The sequence below is a fragment of the Eupeodes corollae genome, chromosome 1 (genome assembly GCF_945859685.1).
Source record: "Eupeodes corollae chromosome 1, idEupCoro1.1, whole genome shotgun sequence".
Lineage (NCBI taxonomy): Eukaryota > Metazoa > Arthropoda > Insecta > Diptera > Syrphidae > Eupeodes > Eupeodes corollae.
This window is the reverse complement of record NC_079147.1, coordinates 5602804-5629491: the sequence shown is the minus strand read 5'-3', so window position 1 is coordinate 5629491 and position 26688 is coordinate 5602804. Positions and strand designations below refer to the sequence as shown.

Here is a 26688-nt window from a genome sequence, read left to right as displayed (position 1 = left end):
TGTTTTTATTTGCCAAACAAATTTATAAAAAAAACAAAATTTTTTATCAAATTCAACTACAAACTTTCATATTAATGTTTTTTGTTTTGTATAGAAGCACAAGTGTTTCACGGCGCAACGCGGCACCGTGTAGTATCTGAAAGTATTTAAAAGATATCTCATTTTTCAAATATTAATTGGTTGCATCTCAATTCTCAATTGAAGCGGATCAGAGAAGGCAGAAATTACTTGGAGCATCATGAAATCCTTTGTTTTATTGGGATTATTTGCTGTTGCCTTCGGTTTTGCTGCTGGGGCAGATTATGAAGAGGCAATTGAAGAAATAAACCAGGCTTTCCCGGGAATTATTGCAGGTCCCCCGGAATTAATAAAGGTAGGCTTATTGATTAACTGTAAAAAAATTCAATCATATGAACTTGTAAGTGAGCTTTCTTTAGGTTGTTTTTGATAATGGCGCATTTTTGGATCTGGGCAAGAATATCACACCAACGGAAACCAAAAACCAGCCCGTTGTTGTAGATTGGAATGCTGACAAGGATACTTACTACACCCTGATGGTAGTTGACCCAGATGGACCATCGCGAAAGGATCCTTATTTAAGAAACATCCTCACTTGGTTGGTTGGAAATATACCTGGCAAGAACATTACTGCAGGAGATTGTATAGTTGAATACGTTAGTGCTGCTCCTCCAAAAAATATGGGAATGAATCGATATTTTTACTTTATTTTCCCGCAACCGAAAAAACTCGAATTCAATGAAACGCGAATTGATAACTACACTGAAAACGGACGTACTAATTTCTCGGTTATAAAATTCATGGAGAAATACAACTTGGGGAAGCTGGCTTTTGTAAATTTCCACACATCTTACTTTGATCAACAGACAACAGATCTTTATAACCAGCTTAACTGTTGTGAAGAACTTATGTAATTTTTGAGGACATTCTAAGTTAAATTCATAAAAAAGTTAGATCTCCTTAATAAAATATCTTGTGCTTATGAAAATATTTTTGTTAATCATTAAAATTTATTTAATTCAAAACAACATTGCACCTGACCATATATATATAAAGAATATAAATCAAAAAATGTTCGATAGAAATTGACAGCTACTGGACAACCAAGCCCGTATTTAGTTGTAAATTCTTGAAGTGGAAACTTTTCACGTCCTTCGAAATGGAATTTATCAACGCGCTTTTCTGTGAAGTTTTTTTTGCCTGAGGGTTGTTTATAAACAAGAATGACGTTTTTGTGTTTTTAAGATAATCTTATCCTAGGCTAGTATTTTAATTATATTTTTTAGGTAATTTTTTCTTAAATTATTCTAATTTTTAAGGATAAAGGATATTCTTTAAAAATGTACCTTGAGTAATTCTGAAACGCTCTCTGTCAATACATCGGGGATAACTTTATAATCCTTCATGGCCTAAGTCACTTCAGAATCCTCTGCTTGAACCATGCAAACAATTGCAGAACAAACCAGTAAAGTTAGATTAATTTTCGCCATATGCATTTCTAAGAAGAACCTAGAACTGATCCGAAACAAAATGAAATCAAACAGTTTATGCGATGGCAAATATTTGTATATTAAGTTGTCACAAGGTTTGTTATAAAATTTAAGGCATTTTATTTAAAAATTGTGCTAGAAAAGATCAAAAATGTGCTCAGCACAGAAGTATTCCAGAGGTTTGAAATAATACGAATACATATTTTCATAACATTATCCTTAGCTGTTAATGAATAATAAAGAATTAAATTGTTAAAATTTAGTTTAAAGTAAAACATGCAATTTATTTCCAATTAAATAATGATAATAATAGTGAATCATCCACATCTTAATAGAAACACAAAATTTTCTCAATCAATTATTGATGAAAATAGAAATCGAATGTGAAGTCTAGAAATTCCTTTAAGCCTTCTTTCATTTGTTCTAAAAATGATAAAATAAAGATTCAAACGGAAAATTCCACAGAACAATATCAGCTAAAATGATAAACATATGACAATGGTAAAATCACACTTTTAAAAAAATGTCAAAATTGCCAAACAACATTTTTTTTGTGTTTTATGAGGCTTCATGTTTTTATTTGCCAAACAAATTTATAAATAAAACAATATTTTTTATTAAATTCAACTACAAACTTTCATATCAATGTTTTTTGTTTTGTATAGAAGCACAAGTGTTTCACAGCGCAGTGTAGTATCTGAAAGTATTTAAAAGATATCTTATTTTTCAAATATTAATTGGTTGCATTTCAATTCTCAGTTGAAGCGGATCAGAGAAGGCAGAAATTACTTGGAGCATCATGAAATCCTTTGTTTTATTGGGATTATTTGCTGTTACCTTCAGTTTTGCTGCTGGGGCAGATTATGAAGAGGCAATTGAAGAAATAAACCAGGCTTTCCCAGGAATTATTGCAGGTCCTCCGGAATTAATAAAGGTAGGCTAAATAAATAAACTTCAAAAAATTCAATCATATGAACTTGTAAGTGAGTTTTCTTTAGGTTGTTTTTGATAATGGCGCATTTTTGGATCTGGGCAAGAATATCACACCAACGGAAACCAAAAACCAGCCCGTTGTTGTAGATTGGAATGCTGACAAGGATACTTACTACACCCTGATAGTAGTTGACCCAGATGGACCATCGCGAAAGGATCCTTATATGAGAGACATCCTCACTTGGTTGATTGGAAATATTCCCGGCAAGAACATTACTGCAGGAGATTGTATAGTTGAATACGTTAGTGCTGCTCCTCCAAAAAATATGGGAATGAATCGATATTTTTACTTTATTTTCCCGCAACCGAAAAAACTCGAATTCAATGAAACGCGAATTGATAAGTACAATGTTAACGGACGTATAAATTTCTCGGTTATAAAATTCATGGAGAAATACAATTTGGGGAAGCTGGCGTTTGTGAATTTCCTCACGTCTTACTTTGATCAACAGACAACAGATCTTTATAACCAGCTTAATTGTTGTAAAGAACTGATGTAATGTTTGAGGACACTTTAAGTTAAATTTATATAAAGGTTAGGTCTCCTTAATAAAATATCTTGTGCTTATGAACATATTTTTGTTAATGATTAAAATTTATTTAATTCAAAACAACATTGCACCTGACCATATATATATAAAGTATATAAATCAAAAAATGTTCGATAGAAATTGCCAGCTACTGGACAACCAAGCCCGTATTTAGTTGTAAATTCTTGAAGTGGAAACTTTTCACGTCCTTCGAAATGGAATTTATCAATGCGCTTTTCTGTGAAGTTTATTTTGCCTGAGGGTTGTTTATAAACAAGAATGACGTATCGGTTGGATCCTACACCTTTTGGAGTTGCAGATGCAATATATTCAAACAAAACATCTCCAGACTTAACGTCTTTTCCAGGGATATTTCCAACTAACCATGTGTTGAGCAGTGCGTTAAATGGATCATCTGGACCAGGTGCATCTGGGTCAACACAAAGGACCGTGTAAAAAGAGTTCTCATCAGCATTCCAATCGAGCATGGGTTGATTTCTGGTTTGATATGGGGTAATTTCGTTTCCGAGGTTTACTGTGATATTTTGTTCAAATGTAACCTATGAAATGAAAAGGTTTTGTGTTTTTAAGATAATATTATCGTAGGCTAGTATTTTAATTATATTTTTTAGGTCAATTTTTTTTAAATTATTCTAATTTCTAAGGATAAAGGATATTCTTTAAAAATGTACCTTGAGTAATTCTGAAACGCTCTCTGTCAATACATCGGGGATAACATTATACTCCTTCATGGCCTTAGTCACTTCAGAATCCTCTGCTTGAACCATGCAAGCAATTGCAGAGCAAACCAGTAAGGTTAAAATAATTTTCCCCATATTTCTAAAAAGAACCTAGAACTGATCCGAAATAAAATGAAATCAAACAGTTTATGCGACGGCAAACATTTTTATATTAAATTGTCACAAGGTTTGTTATAAAATTGTAAGCATTTTATTTGAAACTCGTGCTAGAAAAGATCAAATATTTGCACAGCAGTTTTATTAGATACCTAGAATATACGTACATAACGACTAAATAGATAGGTATTCTGTTGTGTGTGGTACAATTTTGGTAACTGATTAAAAATAACCTGGTAGTGATTTTATTATTTAATCTTCTTGAACACATGTTGGCATTTATTAGGAAGTTTGTTTTTGAAAATAAGATTTATGCTCCACAAAATATACAAATTTAAAAACTAAAGACGTAAAACAAATATTATACAAATATTAAAAGCATTGAACATTTAATCTTAAGATAGAAGTGTGATTCAAACAGGGGCTTACTGAAGGAAAAAAGACTTGTAAGGGTTTATAGAAAAGGGCCACAGATATATAATTTCTATATCTTTAAATTGATATTTCTTTTTAACTTCCCATAGGAACTTATTGTAATCGATCCGATTTGTCGAATTGAAAATTTTGACATATCTCAACGTCAATAGAGTCGAAATGAAAGATTTTTTGTTTTATTTCGTCGTCCATAGGCCAAGAACCGTTAGAGATATCGACTTCAAAAAATTTAGTTTTACAGATAATAAAGCAGAAAGATGCTAAAAGGATTCTCAAAAAATTGAGTTTTTGGTTTTTTACCATAGCAATTTAAAAAAAAAGTTAACATTTTGGTTAACCCTGAATATCTCACGAACCAATAACGATAGAGACTTGAATTAAATATTGTAACGTGATACCAAACAAACATAATTTTGGAAACAAACCCAATTAATAGTTTTTTTGTAAATTAAAAATACTGAAAAAAAAACATTTGTAGATACTCGAATATTTTATGAACAAAAAATGATTTTGTCTCCAAAATAATTTTGTGCAACGAAGAATAACGTTTTTGACATCTGGTAAAATTTTGAGAAAAATAAAACATTACTCAAAGTTGATAAAAATGTATTTTTGAATCAAATATCTTGTCAAAAATTGTAGAATATGGCTTTAAACTAATTTGGTCTTATAAGAAGAACTGTTTTGTTTTCATCATTCTTTAAAATTTTGAGATAAATCGAATTGACGGTTTTTTTACAAAAAATAAAAACATACAAAAAATCTTAATAAAAGTTCGACTTAAATATCTTTTTTTTTAAATATTAAAATCTACAAAAAATAGTACGGAAAATTATTAACAATTAATATTCGGTTTTCGATACCTCGTGAATAGAAGTTGCATTGCAAACGGTCTTATTCCGTTTGTAAAAGAAATTCGTTTAAAAGAATCCACCCTTTATCATTCAGCTTTGCTTATATGATGGACATTGAAGTCACATAAGTGTTAAAATCATTGAAATAGCTTTGCAAAACAATTTAATATCAATGCGCCTACAAAGCTGTATTTTGTAAAGCAAGTCCTTCAACATCAAACATTTTCAAACCGAAACAAATGATATACGGGGAAGTTTTGACAACAGAAGAAGTACTTAAACCTTTGAGGCAAAAAAAAAACAAGCAAAGCCTAAGAGAAAAAAAGTTTGCCAAATCTGAATGGGTTGACTTGAGAAAAAGCGATCTCCAAGTTCGAGTTCAGATGATTGCGTGGGAAAAAAATATCGTTTACGATGAAGATATTCCGCATGGAACGAAGAATTCGAAGAAGATGACGAAATTGAAAACTTAAACCCTGTGGATCATTCTACCATTAAAAAAGGTCAATTTGCTTTGACTCAGTTCAAAAGTGGAAGCAGACTCACAACTTTATTCATATACGTCCGTAACATTTGAATAGCCTCACACGTGCCTGTTTTTAAGATCAGCAGTTTTTTGTTGCTTTTTGATGTGAACATATGAAATTATATGTTGTGTTGAAAGGTAGCGATTAGTTCTTCAGATTGAGAGATATTTCAAATAATTTTGAATAGCTAACAGAAAATGTCTGAGACTATTTCGTTTGGATGCACTAAAATGTTACTTTTTTTTGTAACATTAGAATAGAATCACTTTGTGTATCTTAGTTAAAATAAAAAGATTATTATTTTTGTGCTAATAAAAATATTTTTCTTTATTTATTAAATTATTTTAATATTTTGTACAACCTCCCTTATTTTGAATAACATCAAAAATGTGGTCTTTTAATGAATCATACAATGATTTTAGAAGGTAAAGGGAAATACTGGCCCAGGCCACTTTTATGCCTTCAAAAAGCTCTTCTTTGTTCTTGTACTGCTACACCTTTCGTTTCAACCAACCCCATACATTTTCAATGATGTTTAAATCTGGTGAGTAGGGTGGCCAGGAAAGTTGTTCTTTATATTGGCCCTGTAACCAAGCTTTAATTTTTCCAGCAGTGTGAATTGGCGCGTTGTCCTGCTGGAAAATAATCGGTACCGATCCAAAAATATCCTGAAATTGAGATAAAGCCATTTCCAGTACAGTTTTATAATAAGGTGCATTCATTCTGCAGTTCACAAAAACCAAATCAATGGTTCCATTATATGATATGACTCCCCACACCATAACGCCTCCCTCTTGGCTGTGGTGACGGTCCAAAAACAGCTTTTCCTTCCTCAAATCATGAAAATAATAATTGTATCCCTCGTCGGGCCCATCAAGGTTGAATTTCTTTTCATCAGAAAATATCACTTTTCTCCAATCGTTTGAGTGACTACTTCCATCAGTATTCCAAGCCATGTTCGATCTTGCAAAATTTAGCCGCTGTTGTTTTCGCACTTTGTTAAGTGGTGGTTTTTTTTTATTTTTTGACGCTTAAGGTGTCCGGTACTCTTAATAACTCTACTAATCGTCATTCGGCTCACTTCTACCCCAGCTTTGTACCTGATCATACTAAGAGAATCGGTAGAATTCGATGCTAACCTTATAATCTTCTGTTTATCACGACTTGAAAGTACAGTTGAGGTACGGCCTTTGTAATTTTTTCCATAAGACAATGGATCTCTAAAATAGCTGTTCACTACTTTTGGACTTCGATTAATTTTCATGGCTATAGCGCGATTAGAAAGGTTTTGTTCATGATAGACCTGTATTTTAGCAATTTCCGTTGCACTTAAAGATTTTTGTCTATCCATTTTAAAAGAAAACAATGTTACTTCCACAAAAAATAAACCGATATTCTTTTCCGATAGCTTTCCGATGATCGCGCCGCTTGTTTTCGCTTTAAATAACTAAGAATGTAAGATGAGTCTATTCTATTGTTAGAAAAAATAAATTCATTTTTAAACGGACGCATACAAAATAAGCATAAAAGGTCCCGTTATCTTAAAAAATGGCGAACGCTCTCTTGATCTCAGAAACTCTCGCTCTCACCATGAAAGCTAATGCATAATTTTTTGGATTAAAATCAAAGAGCTCTCAAAACAGGTTCTCAACAAGAAAAAACATTACATGAGGCTATCCAAATGTTACGTACTGTATGTGTGCGTAATCGGAACATGTCAGAAAATTGAAATTACTCTTCTTAAAAGCTTGGACACCACCCGAAAAACCTTTGCAATGGTTAAATCCAAGAAAAAAACAATTCATAACTAAGAAATTATTTGTATTCTCCCAAATCCAACTTTGGTTATGATGGGAAGCAGAGATCACTATAAGTTTGATAAAAGTGTTAGTGTAAAAGAAAACTAACCATTCTTTGTAAAATGGTATCCCCGCTATTGTTCTGAAGAGGTGTTCTTCAACGCTGGCAAAAGCACTGCGTAAGCTTTTTCATCTGTCCTACTCCTCAGGTCTCGTTCCGAGCGGATGGAAAACGGCATTTGTCCAGCCTATTCCAAAAAAAGGCGAACCTTTCTCACCCTCTAACTAATGACCGATTGCACTTATTTCCCTTCTTTCCAAGGTCATGAAAACGCTGATTAATTATCAGCTCAAGAAATATCTTGAGGATCGGTAGCTTCTTAATGACCGGCAGTACGGCTTTCGTAGCAATAGGTCCACTGGTGATCATGGTTCATCTCACCGAACAGTGGAGCAAATCTTTACATCGTTTTGGATAAAGCAAGATTATTGCTTTTGATATTTCAAAAGCATTTGATAGGGTTTGGCATCAGGCTCTCATATCGAAAAAGCGCGCTTTCGGTTTTCATGAATCCCTGCGTCATTGGATTAGTAATTACCTTCCGTATCGTTCAATACAAGTTATTGGATGAATTAATGTCTGAAAACCATAAAATAAATGCTGGTGTGCCCCGGGGCTCTGTTTTACCTCCAACACTCTTTCTCATTTTTACTAATGATCTTCTGTCTGCAACATCTAATCCCATACATTGTTTCGCTGACGATAGTACTCTTAGCTTTTCATATTCGTTTTCAGACTCACATCCCTCTTCTTCGGATGTGGAACTGCAACGACAAATGATAAGCTCATTAAATTCTGACCTAAACAGCATTGTTCAATGGGGATTAAAAAACCGCGTGGAATTTAATGCTTCGAAAACCCAATGCTGTCTTGTATCGTTAAAGCGAGATATACCCCCTTTGCCATTATCCATGGATGACACTTGCAACAATGAGACTGAACACCTCGATATTCTCGGTATGTGTGTCACTAACCACCTCTTGTGGAATGATCACATACGTGATTTTGCCAAAAATGCCGCAAGGTGTTTGGGTTTTCTTAGGCGATGCAAGAACTATTTCACCCCTTCTGATCTGGCTGTTATCTACAAGACTTACATACGTCCAAAGCTTGAGTATAAGTCCCATATCTGGGCTGGTGCTCCTGCAACTTACTTAAGCCTCTTGGATAGTATTGAACGTAGAGCATTTAAATTGATAGATGATAATATCATCATAAGTTCATTCACTTCGTTTGAACATCGTCGTAAGGGCTCTTGTCTGACCCTTTTTTACCTTTATTTTAATGGTTTATGCACTAGTGAAATAGCCAGTTGCATTCCTCCCCTTAAACAGTTCCACCGTAATACTAGCATACTTCTAGGAATGCTCATCAGTAATCAGTATACCCTCGAGCCCAACTTCGGTCGTACTGTCAAATACAGAGCTTCGTTCTTTAGCCGTACTACGCTAATGTGTTTTGCCACATTCTCTTTATCCAAGTCATTGCAATATTCAAGAACTCAAAACCAATGTGCACCGACATCTCCTTTTAAACCCCCTCTCCTCTTCCTAGTGCTCACACTGTGCCTCTGCATAATAAGGGTAGTAATATCCCCTTATATATAAAATACATTTAATTGATCTCTAAATAAATAAGTTCGACTTTTTTAAATGTACAAATATTGTTTTCATTACCTTTTCCACAGTTTTCCAACTATAAAAACATAAGCCTTAAACTGAATTAATTTTTAATTATGGGTAAATGGAAACATTGATTAAATTGAACAAGACTGGTTGTATTCTATAGAAGAATCATTTATGTTCACATTTGCCCCATTCCGAAGTCTATATCAAGCAAGAGCAAACAGAAAGACGTTTTTATTTACCCATGATTTTAAAATAAAATGAGTTAAATGGGAACGCTTCATGTGGAAATAAAAACACCAAAAGTATTGCACTTAATATTCAAGGTAAGGTGTTTTAGCCATTAGATTATTAACTCTTCTCATTTTAGAAGTTCAAAATTGATTGTATTAATTTTTTTTTTAATTTCAAATTTGTGTCTCTTTGAAATTGCGAAAACTGTCCCCAATTACCCCAACTGACCCTATCTCACTTCATGTAAAACAGTCAGGAATGGAATTAAAGACCTTTATATTATGGCATTTAATTATATTTTACCTATGTTATGGAGTCCAATATGTAGATATTTAGTCAATTATTTATATAGTTATAGAACAACAACTTTAATGGGAGTATCCGTCAAGAATAACTTAGGGCATAACGAATCCCGTTTGAGACCATAAAGGCTTAAACATCCATTTAAAAGAGGCTTCAACAGTCCAATTTAAACATTTCTTTAAACAAATACATTCAATGTACATACAAACCTCATCATGAACCAGCTATGAAGACCTTTTTTTAAAAGTACCGTTTTGATAAAAAAAAGATTTTGTTTAAAAAGTTGAAAATTAGTGTAGATTCACATCGGCCAATATTCTGTGCTCAGTCACAGTCCGTGCCTCTAAATAAAACATTGAAGAAACTTACGATTGTCGTATGTAACAAAGGTAAATTTGGGAGGAATCAACTGATACGAAGTTAAGCAACTTTGAAAAGGTTGTTCAACTCCGGTAATCTTAGATTCAGAAACCATTTTACGGTTTATATAAATAAAGAATGATAATTCGTAAATACTGTAGTGAAAGGTTAACGTTGTGATTGATTAAAAAAACTGTGACCCCTTTCAGAAGCTTTTCACTTCAAATATTTATTTAGATCGTTCAGTTAACATTACACCCGTTATTTTTTTTTTTCAAAAAGTTACAAATAGTTTAATTTTTGCGTAAGTCTTATGATTCAACTACTCTCCTAATGTCTGCTTCAGCAACAACAACAGGTGGACGAACTTCAATTCCTCTTATTGGTGACTTATCCAAGTGATGGAGAATTTTGTAAACTTCGCTCTTATCCAAATCGACTTTCTTTTCTGGTTTTTGGTATTTCATAAAGTTAACTCTGATTAAAATAGAAAAAGAAAGATATTTTTTACATAAAAAACACAATTTTTAACAAACATAAAGGGTGATCACAACAAAAGTTAAATTATAAATATTATTTACCTTTTCTCTAGTTGCGTGGCTACCGAACCACAATTGTTTTCTCTAAAAGTTGTTTGAATAAAATAAGCATGCAAATGATGGTTTATGAGCACAAAAGTTTGAATTTCAAAATAAGAAGGATTACCTGAAAAAAGTTCGGGTTAAATGCCTGTCATTGAAGCATCTATTCCAGAGTGCAATCTGTAGCCAATAAATAACAGAAAATATGACATGTTAGTCACTAGGGTCAAATTACTGGATATAGATAATAGGGAGTTAATTTTTTTCTCGCTATCTTTTGTAATATCTAGCTTTGATAAACAGGAATACAGTTGGAGATAAAGTGACATTGAAAAAACACTAGATCCTTGGATATTTTCTGTCTTCGAAAAATAGAAGGTAAGTAATCCGGGTGGAAGGACCAAATGAGTATCAATTTAAATTTAACTCAACAGTTATGTCACTTGAAATGTGGCCTTTTCTTGACTTTTTTGAACTAAAAATAGACTTTTATGAGGAGACAAAAACTAAACATTTACGATATCGAAGTGAATAACATTCATTTTAGTAAAGATGAAAATTCTAACAAAAAATATCAAGCGCACACAAAATTTTGAGAATACCTTTCATCATAACCTAGGTGAGGACTTTCAAACTTATGACTGATGCCAAAACAAAATGAAGATCGTGTATTTGATGCATTGATGGTTCGATTGATTGGTTATAAAAGAGAGAGAGAAAAAATACAAATGCAATGATTGATGATTTAAAATTAGGCGAAATGCTATGAATAATTATTTATCAAAACAAATTCAAAAACAATTACCCAACAGCCGTGCCAGCAATAAGTTCTGCCTGGGCAGTTAAGGTCTCTGCAATAAATTCATCATTATAAGCATCCTTAGGACGATACCATCGTCTGCCACCTGGCAAAACTAATGGTCTCTCTTGAGGTACCAATGGACCGAACATGCGTTTGGACTTTTTACGTTTTTGAGTTTCCTTCTGTTGCATTTGTTTTTGAAGCTCTTCAATAACACCATTTTCCTGAGAAGAGTTTAAAAATCAAAAAGCAAAGAAGCCAAGGTTGTTTGCATTAAAAAAAATAAAGTTTATTTTGATTTTGAAAAAAAAGATTAAATGGTTTAACAAAAGTTCTAATAAATTGTCTATGGGAAGGCACTATTATGAAATCTGCTTTAAGTATTTTACATATTAAAGTGCACGGAGAGATGCTGAAAGAAAAGTAAAATATTGCCTTTCAAATATGGTATGACATTTTTGTTATACTTAATGTATGTTAAGTTTTGATATTTATATATTTTCAATGCAAGCGAATTCTCAGACTGAATAACTAGTACTTATATCTCAAACTTTTGTGGATCCACTCATTTCGAAGTCTCATAAATGTATCTTCTTCCCCCTTGAAAAGAGACTAGAAAGCGAAGGGAAGTGCTAAAATAAGTCGCTTCAAAAGGTGTAATCTTGTAATGTATAAAAACCAAACTCATGAAAGATGTTCTAATGGTAGACATGTGTATTCAAAGAGCACAAGCGTCCACAGGTTTTTCTCAAAACCCAACTCTGTCTATCAACTTCTAGGGTGCTTAGTACCTCAACTGCAGAATAAGTTCTTACTCCAGTGGAAAGTAGTTGGGGGTAACAAACTAGAGAGGGGGAGATGGATTTCGACTAAGGCACCTTTCCTTATCCAGATGACAGCGAAGGAATTCCTGAGATGGAATCAACGGTGGCGTCTACAGTTCCAGTAAGGTTGAAGTTCTTAGTGATCACTTTATAAGGTATCTACTACATATTGGAAGCCTAGGCCTATAAGGGGCCGTTTTCCGGCTCTCCGTGCTTGGAGTTATACTAAGGATCTGACCCTTTGATTTGAAAGTTGTGCCATCGAAATGAGGACAAGGAACTTTGGATCTGGAATATTAGGTACCTTAATAGACCTCGTGCAGCCGAACAAATAGCGGAAGCCCTAAACTGTTGCAAGGCAGATATAAACGCCATATAAGAAGTGGGATCGGATGGATTGGGCAAACGGAAGAAAAAAGACTGCGCCGAGAACAGAGGCAGCGTCTATTTGAGTGTGGATTGTTGTTGGAACTAGAATCAGGTAAAAAGACTTGAGTTTCAGTGTGTGCTAGCGCATAACGACAACCCTCAGCAAGGCTAAATGCGTCAACACAAGTCTTATATGCGCTGATAGAGGAGAAAGATGAAAACACCAAAGACATATTCTTCGAGCACTTGGAGAAGATATTTCGTTGTGGGCCGAGACGTTCTGGTAACTAGTACGGAGTTTTCACATTTTAATATCCACAAGGGAACATGGAAATCTCCTGATCAATCAATTGTCATTTAAATTGACTACATTGCAATCGAAGCACGACACTTTTCCTCAAAAGAGGATACCTTAAGAAGTCCTACGCTGCCTGCATTAAGCATTGAAAACTTGTTGCTACATTGTCTTTCAGCCATCAGAGATACCGCCTCTAAGGTGCTAGATTTAACGGCAACCACAGCAAAACAAAACGGCGCTGCACAGAAGGACCAGTGCTGCTCGCGACCTCTATGAGCAGAAGAGGAGAGAGGATCACCGGCTTGAGCATGAGAAACGCGTGATCGAGGAAGAGAGGGATGAAACAACAGGAATGAGGATCGTAAATTTTACCAAAAGGTAAAAAAAAAATCCCAAGGGTACAAGCCACGAACCGAAGTCTATAAGGACGATCAGGGGAACATCGTAGTGGAACCGCAGTCTATGTTGAGAATATGGAAAGCCCACTTCTTCAAATTATAAAACGGCGATGAAGCACCTAATTACGCTGTAAGGAAGATAGAACCACTCAACCTCGGCGGGGCAGATCAACAATTCCGCCTACCCGAACTTGACGAAGTAAAGATAGCTATATCTAAACTGAAGTCAAACTTATCCGTTTGTGCAAAATGACGATGGAGAATGCGCGCTGCTCTATCAAGGTCAGGAATGATCTCACCGATGCATTTGATGTCAAAAAAGGTTTTAGACAAGGCGATGCACTGTTATGCTACTTCTTTAAAATCGTTCTGGAAAGAATTGTGCAAAACTCAACCGTCAACAACAAAGGCACAATCTTCCAAAGGTCTAGCCAATAACTCGGATACGCAGATGAGATTGACATAATTGCAAGATCAAAGCGTGAAGCCTGGGCTTTTTTAAAGAAAAATGAGAGCGTCCAACGTCCGGAAGGTTTCGAATCCAGCCCAGAAAAGGAAGACCGCGTTTCAGGTGGGACCAGACCTCAACAAAATTGGCGTGCAAAACTGGAGACAGTTAGCTAGGGACCAAGCCGCCTGGAGACGCATGTTGGTTGACATCCAGGTCCGCCCAAAACTGTAGCGCAGTCTTAGGTACGTAAGTGAGTAAGTTTTCTCTTGGAATAGAAGAAATGGGGGATACTTTCCATCAAAATTTTACTTTAAGCTTCTTGTTGTTATTAAGTTCATTGCATAAAATAGCCCTCAATCCCATGTACCCCCTTAAAGTTTTTTTCTCGATTTAAAATAAATATATGTTTTTTTTTTAATGAACTTCAGATTTTTTTCTATCAATTTTTTAGAGTAAGGATTTTTGTTCTTTAACTTTCCTAGATCAAAAATGGGTTTGTCCAATTTTTTCTAGCAATATCCGTTTTAAAATAAAACAAATTTGTTTATTGCATAAAAATTCTATTTCATCAATATCCTACAAACTATTTTGTTTTTGGCTAGTTTAGCTGTTGTGGCAATGTGGTTTTTGGCCTCGACTGAATGTCTTCAGTAAAATAAATTGTATTATGCATTCTGGACTTTTTTCGGGAGTTTAAATTAAGCACCAGTAAGGCTTTCCAACTCTTTGGGCAATACATCCCTTTCGCTTTTATCTTCAAAATCAATCAAAGGAATTGGCCATTTGGGTCTTGGACTGCATAAGTTCTGCTGAACAGCTTGTAAGTATTGCCAAACCTGAGAAATAATATTTGAAGATAAATAGGGATGTTGCCATTGAGTTTAATTTTTGAGAATCAAAAGAAAATTTGTCATCTTGCTAAATCTGCATAAAAACTGAATAAATGGGAACAAAACGCAATGATCTAAGAAGCTTAATCAATCCCTTGGTGTGTTATGCAAGATAATAAATTTCAATTTTTGCAACAATAATAAGAAAAACTTACTTTCTTCCTCTTCAAATTCTGTTCCTCCTCCATTTGTTCCTCTTCAATATTTCTGTGACTGGTTTCGAATTCTTGAATTGTGACTTCTTGCTTTGTTTCGGTTTCAATTTTAACAGATGACTCTTCGTGATAAGATTGGATTACTTCAGTTTCAATGGTCTCAACAGAATTCTCATTAACTTCAACTATTTCCTTGTCAACAACTGTTTCTTCATTTGATTCGCCAATGGTTGCCTCTTTTTTTACTAAAAGATGTTTTCGTCTTTAAAAAACTTCAAATCCAAAAAAAATATTCATTACCTTCTTCCTGTTTAGTTTCTTCCTTAATTTCTGGAGTGGCTTCCTTTTCAATTTTGGCTTGTAGTTTGAAAGTTGGCAAAAGTTCACTCAATTGTTTGGTTACTGCATCAAGTGTACTCTGAATAGTCGAAGGAAGATTGGCCAGAGCAAGAAGTTGTTGTTGAACGTGAGCAAGTTGCTGCTCAAGTTGTAATTCTTCCTCGGTTTTTTCTCTAAGCGAACCACTTTCTGAAGGAAGTTTTCCTTCACGATCGACTGATTCAATAACACGCTCCTCTTTGGCAACGGACTCACCCCTGATACTTTCAACTTCTTCAACCTTTTGCTTAGCCTCGTCAGTTTCAATTTGTTCAGCTTTTTGCTCTTCCGAAGCAATTGCTTCTTCAGTTGGCTCCAAATTCGGCACTTCGGTGTCAGTAGGGGGCTCTTCTTCAATTTCTGGAGGAGGAGTTTCAACTTTTGGTGGTTCGATTACCTCCGGTTGCAATTCGGGCTACAGAAAAAATACTTTTAATAATTCCATAAATCTTTTGTATAGAAACTTACAATTGGGGTAGGTGGACGCACCACTGGCTCAGGTTTCTTATAATTCTTAACGATCTTCACTTTGTAAGCATTTGCGGCTCGAGCTTCTGCTTCCAGTTGTGCCTTGCTCTTGGGTATTGGTCTATTGGGTTTTTGCATAAAAGTTGTCCATTTCTTTTTATCCAAGTCTTTCTCTTGTTTGGTCTTAATAGCTTCTGCATTAAGTTCACGAAGAACCTCACTGCTCTTACAAACCCCTGGCTTCGGGAATACTCTATTGACATTAACACTAAAAGTTAAGTTTTAAGAGCTTTTCAGCAGCAATTTAATTCGATAAAATATATACCCGACAACATTATGTTCATCCAAAACCTCTGCTTCGGCGGACAGCAAACTAGCGATTTCTTCATCTTCAACTTGGTTAACAGGTTCTTCAATCATTGGACTAACAGTTTTTCGATCTTCAATCATGGGTAGCGGACTACGAGATAGTTCTTTACTGTGGATAGAACTTGGAGTTGGAGAGCGTATGGGTTCGGGATTGGCAGCGATTATGGGAAAGAATTTTTGATCTTCCGTGTCTTCTTCTGCCCTGTAGGATTCAATAATTGAAACAAAATTAAGTGTAATGTACATTTTTCAACATCATTTTGTGTTTTAGTTTTACCTTTGAATTCCTAAGAAAAAAACGTTTCCACAACCGGAAATAACCCTATGAGCTTCATCGTGAGTCATGGGACTTGTAGCTTCATCGTTAATCCGTACAATAACGTCATCAAGTTTGAGGCCGGCTTCCTCAGCTAAACTGCCCTCAGTTACCTATATAAAAGTATTATTTTATATTATTAAGAACTTATCTCATGAAAAAAATCAACTTAAAATATACAAAATTTCAGCAACTTTAAGTTGGCCGAAACTAAAGCAATTAGACAATGGGCGGGTTTAGGCAACATAAGGGACTTCATTTGCAGGCAACTTCATTCTTTGAACATACATTTTGACCCAAGCAACTAGTTAGTTTTTCAAGTATCATAAATTTCAAAGTTAGGACTTTACTTAGCAAATTTCTACTTAGAGTTCATAGTACAAAAAGTACCAACAAAATTACTGTCTTCAACACACTTCTCAGGCAAGCTACAAGTCCACCACGGTTTGTATTTTGTATTGTAAAGAAATAATAGTTATTTCTTTTCCAAATTGATAAGGAAGCCTTTTAAAAAAAAAACATTAACATCTATCATTTTGATAGAAGTAGACTGGACTTGATAGTTAGAGAGATTTTTTCACTAACTTTCCAGTCAACTTTCCAATAAAGTTGCCTTAATTGAAAGGTAATTTTTTGGCAGCTGACCGATCAGATACTAGAAACTTGCCTAACTTTCAAGTTCCTTATATTGTCCGAACATGCCCAATAATTATTGTAAGATCTGTCAGTAGAAAAATTATCTCAAATTTCTTTCAATGTTCGATTCACTGTATCTCGTCAATAAATGAAGGTATTGACTTCAAATTATTTATCTCACACAAAATATTGTTATGAACATTAGTAGAAGTTTAAAGCAAGACAAATCAACAGACGGAATGAGAAGTTATCGGTGTGGGTTGCATCCCCGCCTCTTTTTGGTTTTAAGTTGCCAGTTGAATTTTGCATGTGATGAAATAGTTTAATTTCAAAATATATTTTTGTTAAAGAGATCTTTAGTCGAAAACAAATTTCTACGAAACAAATAAAGATTGGATTTTTCTCAGAAAATTTAACACAGAATAAAATAATTTTAAAGTCAATACCTTCAATTATTCACGAGATATCTAGAATCGAACATCAATTTTTACTATTTGTGCGTACTATTTTTTATAAATTTAATTATAAAAAAATTACTGAAAGACGAAGACAATATTCTCTATAATAATTCTATAATTAGCTTTGAGCCAATATTTTTAATTTTTAAAAGATACTTGAGTCGAAAATACCAAGTTTTTGTAAAGATTTGTATGTTTTTATTATTTGCAAAAAAAAAAAAAACAAAAATGAATTCGATCTTTCCCAACATTTTACTGAATGTTGAAAACTACATTTTTTATAAGATGAAATAAATTAGAAGCCAATGTTTTTAATTTTGCAAAAGATATTTACGAGTAAGTCAAAAATCAATGTTTACTAACTTTTTGTGAAGTTATTTTTTATTTTAATACTTCGTTGCATACAATTGTTTTGGAGATAAAATCATTTTTTATTCGTAAAACATTTACGAATAAAATAAATAAACTATCAAGAAAATTGCGTGGGTGGTTTTTTTAACATAGCAGTTTTTAAAAAAGGTGACATTTTTGGTTAACCCTAAATATCTTACGAATCAAAAACACTAGAAACTTGAATTATATATTATTTAATATATTTTAACGTGATAGCAAACAAGTATATTTTTTGAAAAAAAAAAAATCAAAAAAACGTTTTTTTATGAATCAAAAGAACTGGAAAAAAACTGTTACCTAGAAAATTTTACGAATACAAAATTATTTGATCTGCAAAACAATTTTAAGCAACGAAAAATAACGTTTTTACACATCTGGTGAAATTTTGAGGAAAATCGGGTTGACAGATTTTTTTTATAAAAAAAAGAAAACCTACAAAAAACATTACTCTAAGTTGGTAAAAATTGAATTTCGACTCAAATAACTTTTCAAAAACTTTAAGATATTGGCTTTAAACTACTTTTATCTATTAAAAAATATTGTTGTCAACATTCAGTAAAATTTTGAGAAAAATCGAATGGACAGTTTTCTTGCAAAAAATAAAAACTTAAAATAAAATTGAACAAAAGTTGGTAAAAATTGATTTTCGATCCAAATATCTTTTTAAAAATTTGAGATTATGGCTTCGAGATATTTTTTTCTTATAAGAAATATTGTTTTCAACATTCTAAAAGATTTTGAGCAAAATCGAATTTACAGTTTTTTTTACAAAAAATAAAAACCTAAACAAAAAAATGAATAAAAGTTGATTAAAATCACTTTTAGCTTTTAAAAATATTGTTTTTAACATTCAGTAAAATTTTGAGAAAAATCTAATTGACAGTTTTCTTACAAAAAGTAATAGGTAAACATTGATTTTCGACCCAAATATCTTTTCAAAAATTTGAGATTATTGCTTCCTACTAATTTTCACTTATAAGAAAAATTGGGACAAATTTTGAGAAAAATCGAATTGACAGTTTTTTTTACCAAAAATAAAAACCTAACAAAAAAACAATACTAAAACTTGGTAAAAATTTACTTTCGGTTCAAATTGCTTTTCAAAAATTAAAAATATTGCCTACCAACTCTTTTTATTTTATAGAAAATATTGTTTTCGATGTTAAGTAGTTTTTTTTTAGAAAAATCCAACAGTCGGTTTTTTTCATAAAAAAATAAAATCTACATAAAATAGTACCTACGCAAATTAGGTAAAAATTGATGCTCGGTTCTGGATTTGTAAACAATTTAAGAAATTCTATTAAAATTGGTAACATCTAAAAATATATTTAACAAAACTAGATTTTCAAACCAAACAAACCGTGTTTTGTGGGAAAATCTATCCATATCCATTTTACACGAATAACAAAAAAACATAGTATGAATAACACCGATAAAAGTTAGAGTAGAATCTTACTATGGATGGGTTTTTGAATGGATCTTATGTTATTTTGTTCTCAAATGTTGGTACGATTGATATTGCATTTGTATCTCGATGGCTGTGTTCGTTGAGTAGTTGTGCATTTGGAATCATGTGTGTTTTATATTAGGGAAAACAATCAATCTATTACTGCTTATTAAGCAAGAGAAAACAATATAAAAGATATTTATGTTTTGCTATGTTTCCACGAAAGGTTTATCTCAGTTTAGATTTAATAAATTTTCATGGTGTTTTCACCGCACAAGATTTAAAAATGATTAAGTTTGACAGCACTCTCTAAAATACAAATGGTGTGTCGATGTTTCTTATGAAGTGCAAGTGAAATAGTTTGATTCGTGTTAAACAATTAAGAACTGAATAGTTCAACACCCTCTAAGAAAATGCTACCTATTCCATGTGCAATTTTTTTTTTGTAATTTGATTAAAACAAAACTCTATTTTTTGTACACAAACATGCAAATAAACAGACCATAACGCATTATCTGTAAAACAAAATCTTCGACACAGGTTTTTCTTCACAAATTTTGACTCGACTCCGATCCCCCACCGGAATCGAGCGAATCAAGCTCATTTTAACTCGAATTAGGTATATATAGAATTGAATTAAAACCACGTGTAAATGTAGCAGTCTACGAACAAACCCCCTCCTTGAAGCAATTGTTAAATTAACTTTTTTTATAGAATCACAATTACCAGATATTTTCTTAACATTTCTTCTTGAAAATTGTCCATTTTATTAGTTCTAGTTAGTTTTTTTGGCAAGTTAATTTTAACATTTGATTTTCACAAAACGTTCTTCTATTTGTGTTTTTTTTATTACTATTATTCTGACAGATCTTCTTTCAGTTGTATCAATTTTAAAATACAAAAATCTGGCTACTGCGAATCGTTTTTTGGCAATTTATCACTGTACTATATATGGAATCCCAAAAAAACACACTTTATTTCTTTATATGAAAAATATTTTTGGTAATTTTGAAATTTTTAAGATTAATTCAACCAACAACTTTTTTAACCCAGCTAGAAAACCTACAAACTTTTAAGCAAGAAAAATCGACTGACGAGATAGAAAGTTATTTTTTTTTGTATACTTATCTCAAAAACGCTAAATTTTGAGATAGAGCACTTTGTTTCTAGGCGATGAATTATTGTTTTCTCTTTAAGTGGCGCTAGTGTCTTTACCTTCAATCAATTAATTATAAACAAATTAAGGGCTCGCCTATTAAGAGAATTTCTCTTCGATCTCATAAACACCATTTATCCCTTTTTTCGGTTTTGTTGTGCGCCTTTGATTGACCGAGATTTGTAAACAATAAAGCCCCCTACAATGTATCTCTATGTCTACATACAACATACAAAATGATCTCTTATCTGGGCCAAGAGTTCACTGAATTGTCGATATCTTTAGACTTGCGAATGCATCAGTGAATAAATTAATTGTTTCGAATGGCACTATTTTTTCATCGGGTAATTTGAATCACTGCCAAGTTGAAAGAACTATTGTAGCTAATATCTATGCGAAGAAACTTATAGAACTTCAAGATGTTCATGGAACAAAATAATACTTAATGATCATAATTATGGCATTAAAGCCTCCACGCTCGAAAATCGATTTTGAAAAAACCTTCAAATACATAAATCAACATCTACAAAAATTAATATATTTTTATTTTTTCAAAATATCATGCACATATTTTGAATGATTTCAAAATAAATATGAACCACTGGAAAAATAAAAGCAAAAGGAATGCTTTAAAATTATTCATATTTAATAAACAAATCAGTTTGGATTATGATAAAATCAACTGCGATTCTAAATTTTTAATTTTTCATTCACCATTACGTAACACACTTTTAAAAAAAAAAATTATATTTGATATAAAACCTTTGCTTAATTTTGCATTAATTCAAAGGAATTCTAGTTGATATTATTTTAAGCAGTTAATTAAGCTCTAAACATTGGTTGAAAATATAAGTAAGAAGTTTTTGTGAAAAAAATCGTTGTACCTTGACGACCGTTAAAGGTATATCGAAGTCAGCTCCACCGACTAATCGAAAGCCCCAAGGGACATTATCAAAACGACACATTTTAATATCGATAACCATTTTTACAAATAAAACAAAATTAATCAGTAACTCTGAACTTTTTGAGAGAATTAATCAAATTGAAAAAAGAAATTAAACTGAAGAGGATATTTTTTTTCGAGATGCTTCGCGTTATCCAAATGATGCGAATGAATTTTCTAAATAAATTGATTCCTGATCGATTGCATCTTATCGCCTATCGCGATAAAGAGAAAACTCAAGAAATAAAGTGTATTTTTAATTCTTCTTTTTTTTACAGATTTTATTGGCATGAGTTGAGTTTTGAAAAAATAAAGAAGAAGATTCATTGTTTGTTGTTTGCCGGTGAAACGTGAATGTAAATCACGATCATATGGAAGTTGTTTAGAATAAACAAAACAATTGATGAATTCACGTTTTTTCGAAACAGGTGTGTTTTCGTAAACAAAATATTGAAGAGCGGAATAAAATTTAATTTCTCAGGTGTGCATTTGATTGAGATACAAATTAAGATTTACTTAAGAGAAAAAACTCACGATTCACACAAATGGAGTAATTTTGAGCGACTGCCAAAAACGAAAATATTAAAAACAAAACAATTGAAAAGGTTGTTGTTTCAATGTACACAGGTATAATTTTCGAAACTATCTTTTTACTCAACATTTGATCAATGCAAGCAGAAAGGGCTCTTAAGAAAATTGCCTGGGTGGATTTTTTACCATCTTACGAACCAAAATCGCTAGAGACTTGAATTATATGTTATATAATATATTGGAACGTGATATCAAAGAAATATATTTTTTGAAAAAAATCTAATTAACGTTTTTTTTATAAATCAAAAAAACTGAAAAAAAAAATTTGTCACCTCCAAAATTTTACGACTAAAATATGATTTCATCTCCAAAACAATTTTGTGCAACGAAAAATTAAGTTTTTGACATCGGATAAAATTTTGAATTTTCTTACAAAAAATAAAACTCAAACAAAAAATTAATAAAAGTTGGTAAAAATCGATTTTTGACTCAAATATCTTTTCAAAACTTTGAGATATTGGCTTTAATTTGCTTATATCTTTCAGAAAATATTGTTTTCAGCATTCAGTAAAATTTTGAAAAAAATCAAATTAACAGTTTTTCTTACAAAATATTAAAAACCGAAAAAAAATAATAAAAGTTGGTAAAAAATGATTTTCGACTCAAATATCTTTTCAAAAATTTGAGATAATAGCTTCTAACTGATTTTTACTTATAAAAAATATATTTAAATATTGGCTTCAAACTAATATTATCTTATAAGAAATATTGTTTTCAACATTTGGTAAAATTTTTAAAAAATTCGAATTGACAGTTTTTTTTATAAAAATAAAACTCTAAAAAAAAACAATACTAAACCTTGGTAAAAATTTACTTTCGACTCAAATACCTTTTCAAAAAATTAAAATATTGGCTTCAAACTTATTTTATTTCACAGAAAATATTGTTTTCGATATTCAGTAATTTTTATATAAAAATCCAACAGTCCGTTTTTTCATAAAAAATAAAATCTACAAAAAGTACGCAAATTTGGTAAAAATTGATACGAGTGCAATAGTGCATATAGACAAACTTTTAAGCAAGACAAATCGACAGACGGGATGGGAAGTTATCAGTGTGGGTCGCATCCCAGCCTCTTTTTTATTTCCAGGTCTTTCTCATAAAGACTTTTTTTGGCAACCGCCTAAATTGATCAATCGGAGTAGGATCTTGGGAACATTAAAGAGCTTTTCTTTCACAGATGCTCAATGGCGGTCTTCGTCTATGGGGACTTGTTCATTTTCTTAATACCGTACACTGTCATCTAGAAATTCGATTTCTTAAGCCCCCGTATTGCTGTCTATCAAAATGGAGTCCTCCTTAAAATTTTCCATTACCATGTTTTGCACGATTTAACTCTCCTCGGGTGGTTCCAGAACTTCAACTGTAACGTTAATCCGATGCCACTGTTCCTTCAGTTGATGTCGATACCGGACCGAGATGCTTTTTTTCTTGCTATTATCTTAATGTCATTTCTCTTAACGTCGACAATGTTGATGTGCCGGCAAATCAGCTCCCGCAAAAGTTCCTTCTCTGACAGTTACCAGTTTTTTTGCCAATCCAACAGTTAGTTTTTAACATATAGAAAATAGTACGGAAAATTGATAAAAATTTATTTTCGATTCTTAAAGTCTCCTGAAAACAAACACAACACAAAATTTTAGAAAAACAAAGAAAGATATTGAGTTCAAATTATTTATCTTACACAAGATATAGTTATGAATATTTTTTAACATTTTAGCAAAACTAATCGACAGACAGGGTGGGAGGTTATCAGTTTATTTAAGTTTAAAAAAAGGGTATTGTTTAAAAAAATTGGTAACTTATTTTTAATCATGCAAATTAAAGTTCTGTGCCCGTTGATTGACATTTTATTCCCGCTTTTAAATCTTGCTTCTACTAACATTTTTGAAGTAAAATTTGGATTTGTCTAATGATTAATAATTTTTAATTTTTTTTAAAATAGTTTTTTGAAGACGCTAACATTTCTGAATATTTTTAATTTCGTTAAAGTATTCAGAAAATTTAACTCTGTGGAGGAAACAAATAAATTCTACTTAAATTGGACAACTTTTTGAAGGACACAATTTAAAAAAAAATTGTGTGATCCATATAGCTGGCCCTCAAAAGTCAAAATTTGTACTCACAGTCGAATTTTTAAATAAATATAATTTGTCAATCCAGCCTATACCTAAAAAGTAACAGATTAAAACACAATTAAAATATTTTTTTTACCTTGTAATTTTGCCCGTAGAAAAATTTTAATTCTGCCAGTGAAATAAATAATAAATAAAACTGGACTAAGGCCGGCCATTTCCGGGATAAATCAAAACTGTTTTGCTGTTTTAACAGCTATACTTGATTCTGATATCCTATGGAATAAATCAAAACAACAATGCACAGGTGCTGTTCTGGTTGATTTGTAAAAGGCCTTTGACACCGTATGGTTAGAGGGTCTTTACCTAAAACTGAGCAGGCTTGGCATTATCAAGCCATTGTTGTTTATACTTTATCAAAAGTTTAACGGTAGAAAGTTTGTTGTCAAAAGTTGCAATGTGACTTCTACCAAAACATTCTCAATTAAAAATGGTGCGGTGCAGGGAGCGGTGAATTCGCCGATTCTCTTCAGCGTTTACACCAGTGATCTGATAGGTAGTCTTACAAAGGCAATTGCGTACGCCGACGATCTAATTGCGTACAGAACGGCCAGAAAGGTTGAGGTTATTAGAATTCTCTTGCAGCGTGATTTCCACAAGATTCAGAAATATTGCGACGACTGGAAACTGAAAATAAATGTCCAAAAGTTGGAGACAATTCCGTTCCGGTATCCGTTGGCTTGGGCCACGAGGGATACGTGTAAGAATTGGCGCAAGATGGTCATCGTTGATCTCCACGGGCAGCCATTAGTGAGCAAAAGTGTAGTGAAATACCTCAATATCTGGTTAGATCAGTATTTATATTTCGGCAGACATATAAATGCTGCTCTGACCAGAGGAGCCTTCGCTCTGACTAAATTTCTGTTTTACAGCAGTCGGCTTGACCCCAGAGTGAAGGTAGCTTGCTACATGGCCCTCATACGGCCAATGATCGTTTATGGTTGTCCTGTGTGGTTTAGCGTTGCGACGCTGTACCGGATTTTAGCGAACAGCCGAATCTTCCTATGTTCATTACTATTTCAACGAGGTCCTATACAACGGGAATCAAATCAACAGAATTGACAATTTCGTGATAAAACTCGTTCGATTTCACATTGAAAAGGCTATGTCTTCGAACAACAATTTGCCACCAGGCATTCCTCATTTTAGATAGATGCGGTCTAATACAGGATAGATTGGCAGTTCCGCTAATCTACTACGTCAGACGACGAACCGTGGATGGGTGACTCCTCCAATCGGGACGTCATGCCACAAGGCGGATCAGAGCTCCTGCGGTTCAGTAGGGCTGTGTCCGAACGGGACCGAACTGATAGGGTGAAGTAGGAGAACCAGTTTTGGTGGCTTTAATCGGCACTTGGTAGTGACTAGTCGGGATGGGGTTTTAAGTCGTTGCCGGCTTACATACTTGTTTTATAGTTTTAGGGTTTAGTTTTAAGTAGAATAGGCATGGTGGCACAAAAATAAATACAAAAAAGAGGCTGGGATGCGACCCACACTGATAACTTCCCATCCCGTCTCTCTATTTGTCTTGTTTAAAAGTTTGTATATATGTACTCGTATCAATTTTTACCAAATTTGCGTACTATTTTTGTAGATTTTATTTTTTATGAAAAAACTGAATATCGAAACCAATATTTTTTGTGAAATAAAATAAGTTTGAAGCAAATATTTTTAATTTTTGAAAAGCTATTTGACTAAAAGTAAATTTTTACCAAGTTTTAGTATTGTTTTTTTTTTTTGTAAAAACCACCAATCACAGTTACTTGCGCTTACTCCAATTTGCGTAGTTTTCTTGTCGCGTGAATAACCGACCTGATATAAAAAGTAAAATCACCTATAAAATAATAAATAAAGGACACCAGATTCTTTTCTTATTACGAATCATATGACCCCTCGAGCTGTAAAGACGTGTTTAGAAGGTGGTCCAGAATAATTTAAAAAGAAATTTATAATAAATTACATAAAAGCGCGAAAATGGAAGAAAATTGTAAAAAATGTTCCGGGCGATTTTTATTTAAAGCGATGAAATAAAATGTTTTGGTTTTTGCAAAGGCTTATTTCATGATAAGTGCACAAGTTTACCGGCATATGAATTAAATGCAGTGTACAAAGAAATGTCGTTTTTATATGTGATGAGTGCTTGGACAATGACAATGTTGTTAATCAATGAATCATATGACATTAAAGTACCGTCACTTAAAAAACCAAAATTGTTTATAACTGGCATGATTGAAGAGATAAGTGAAGAGCAAAATAAAATGTGTAAAAGTAAAAAAAGCTCTTAAAAAGAAAAATGGCAAAGATTATTTATATTGGAACTTAATTGTAGAAGGTGATTCAAAAAGTTTTCAAGCGGTAGTCGATGTTTTTAAAGTAAACATTGGTTGGGACAGATGCAATGTTTATGAGGAAATAAGAGTAAAGAGATGCTTTAAATTTAATCATTGTAAAAGTTTTTCTTATAAAATCTGTTACACAAAAACGTTTTAATTATTCTTTATTTATCAAAATTCAATTGTCTTTTTTAGAGGCTACTGCTCGACA

At 32.7% G+C, this 26688-nt stretch overlaps 4 protein-coding genes across 8 annotated transcripts; 2 read left to right on the top strand and 2 right to left on the bottom strand.

Moving 5' to 3' along the window:
* The first annotated feature begins 27 nt into the window (after window positions 1–27).
* On the top strand, window positions 28–1006 carry LOC129940044 (protein D3-like). The gene is made up of 3 exons (XM_056048267.1): window positions 28–142; window positions 199–373; window positions 438–1006. The coding sequence occupies exons 2-3, from the start codon at window positions 239–241 to the stop codon at window positions 930–932; spliced, it is 630 nt and encodes a 209-aa protein (XP_055904242.1). The 5' UTR covers window positions 28–142; window positions 199–238; the 3' UTR covers window positions 933–1006.
* Window positions 1007–2224: 1218 nt separating this feature from the next.
* Window positions 2225–3073, top strand: LOC129940043 (protein D3-like). Its single transcript, XM_056048265.1, has 2 exons — window positions 2225–2442; window positions 2507–3073. Exons 1-2 carry the CDS (start codon window positions 2308–2310, stop codon window positions 2999–3001), a joined length of 630 nt encoding a protein of 209 aa, XP_055904240.1. The 5' UTR covers window positions 2225–2307; the 3' UTR covers window positions 3002–3073.
* On the bottom strand, window positions 3067–3856 carry LOC129940045 (protein D3-like). The gene is made up of 2 exons (XM_056048268.1): window positions 3724–3856; window positions 3067–3591 (listed from the first exon to the last, which is right to left on the bottom strand). Exons 1-2 carry the CDS (start codon window positions 3817–3819, stop codon window positions 3091–3093), a joined length of 597 nt encoding a protein of 198 aa, XP_055904243.1. The 5' UTR covers window positions 3820–3856; the 3' UTR covers window positions 3067–3090.
* A 6430-nt stretch (window positions 3857–10286) lies between these two features.
* Window positions 10287–21572, bottom strand: LOC129939777 (probable serine/threonine-protein kinase kinX). 5 transcript variants are annotated; one of them, XR_008780575.1, is made up of 10 exons: window positions 21360–21572; window positions 16347–16498; window positions 16026–16271; window positions 15701–15968; window positions 15155–15647; window positions 14855–15099; window positions 11473–11693; window positions 10792–10847; window positions 10668–10709; window positions 10469–10563 (listed from the first exon to the last, which is right to left on the bottom strand). XR_008780575.1 is itself a non-coding variant. In XM_056047911.1 (9 exons), the coding sequence occupies exons 1-9, from the start codon at window positions 21456–21458 to the stop codon at window positions 10398–10400; spliced, it is 1767 nt and encodes a 588-aa protein (XP_055903886.1). In that variant the 5' UTR covers window positions 21459–21572; the 3' UTR covers window positions 10287–10397. The 5 variants fall into 5 exon arrangements, 4 of the variants coding, with proteins under 4 accessions (XP_055903886.1, XP_055903885.1, XP_055903888.1 ...); XM_056047911.1 differs by lacking the exon at window positions 11473–11693 and having other exon boundaries at window positions 10287–10563; XM_056047910.1 differs by lacking the exons at window positions 10668–10709; window positions 10792–10847 and having other exon boundaries at window positions 10287–10563.
* Between the last annotated feature and the right edge of the window lie 5116 nt (window positions 21573–26688).

Coding starts and splice junctions, on each gene's coding strand:
- LOC129940044 (XM_056048267.1), top strand. CDS start 239: ATGAAATCCTTTGTTTTATTGGGATTATTTGCTGTTGCCTTCGGTTTT. Junction 374..437: donor GTCCCCCGGAATTAATAAAG/GTAGGCTTATTG, acceptor AGCTTTCTTTAG/GTTGTTTTTGATAATGGCGC.
- LOC129940043 (XM_056048265.1), top strand. CDS start 2,308: ATGAAATCCTTTGTTTTATTGGGATTATTTGCTGTTACCTTCAGTTTT. Junction 2,443..2,506: donor GTCCTCCGGAATTAATAAAG/GTAGGCTAAATA, acceptor AGTTTTCTTTAG/GTTGTTTTTGATAATGGCGC.
- LOC129940045 (XM_056048268.1), bottom strand. CDS start 3,819: ATGGTTCAAGCAGAGGATTCTGAAGTGACTAAGGCCATGAAGGAGTAT. Junction 3,592..3,723: donor GCGTTTCAGAATTACTCAAG/GTACATTTTTAA, acceptor TTCATTTCATAG/GTTACATTTGAACAAAATAT.
- LOC129939777 (XM_056047910.1), bottom strand. CDS start 21,458: ATGGTTATCGATATTAAAATGTGTCGTTTTGATAATGTCCCTTGGGGC. Junction 15,648..15,700: donor TGCGTCCACCTACCCCAATT/GTAAGTTTCTAT, acceptor TTTTTTCTGTAG/CCCGAATTGCAACCGGAGGT. Junction 15,100..15,154: donor AGAAACTAAACAGGAAGAAG/GTAATGAATATT, acceptor AACATCTTTTAG/TAAAAAAAGAGGCAACCATT.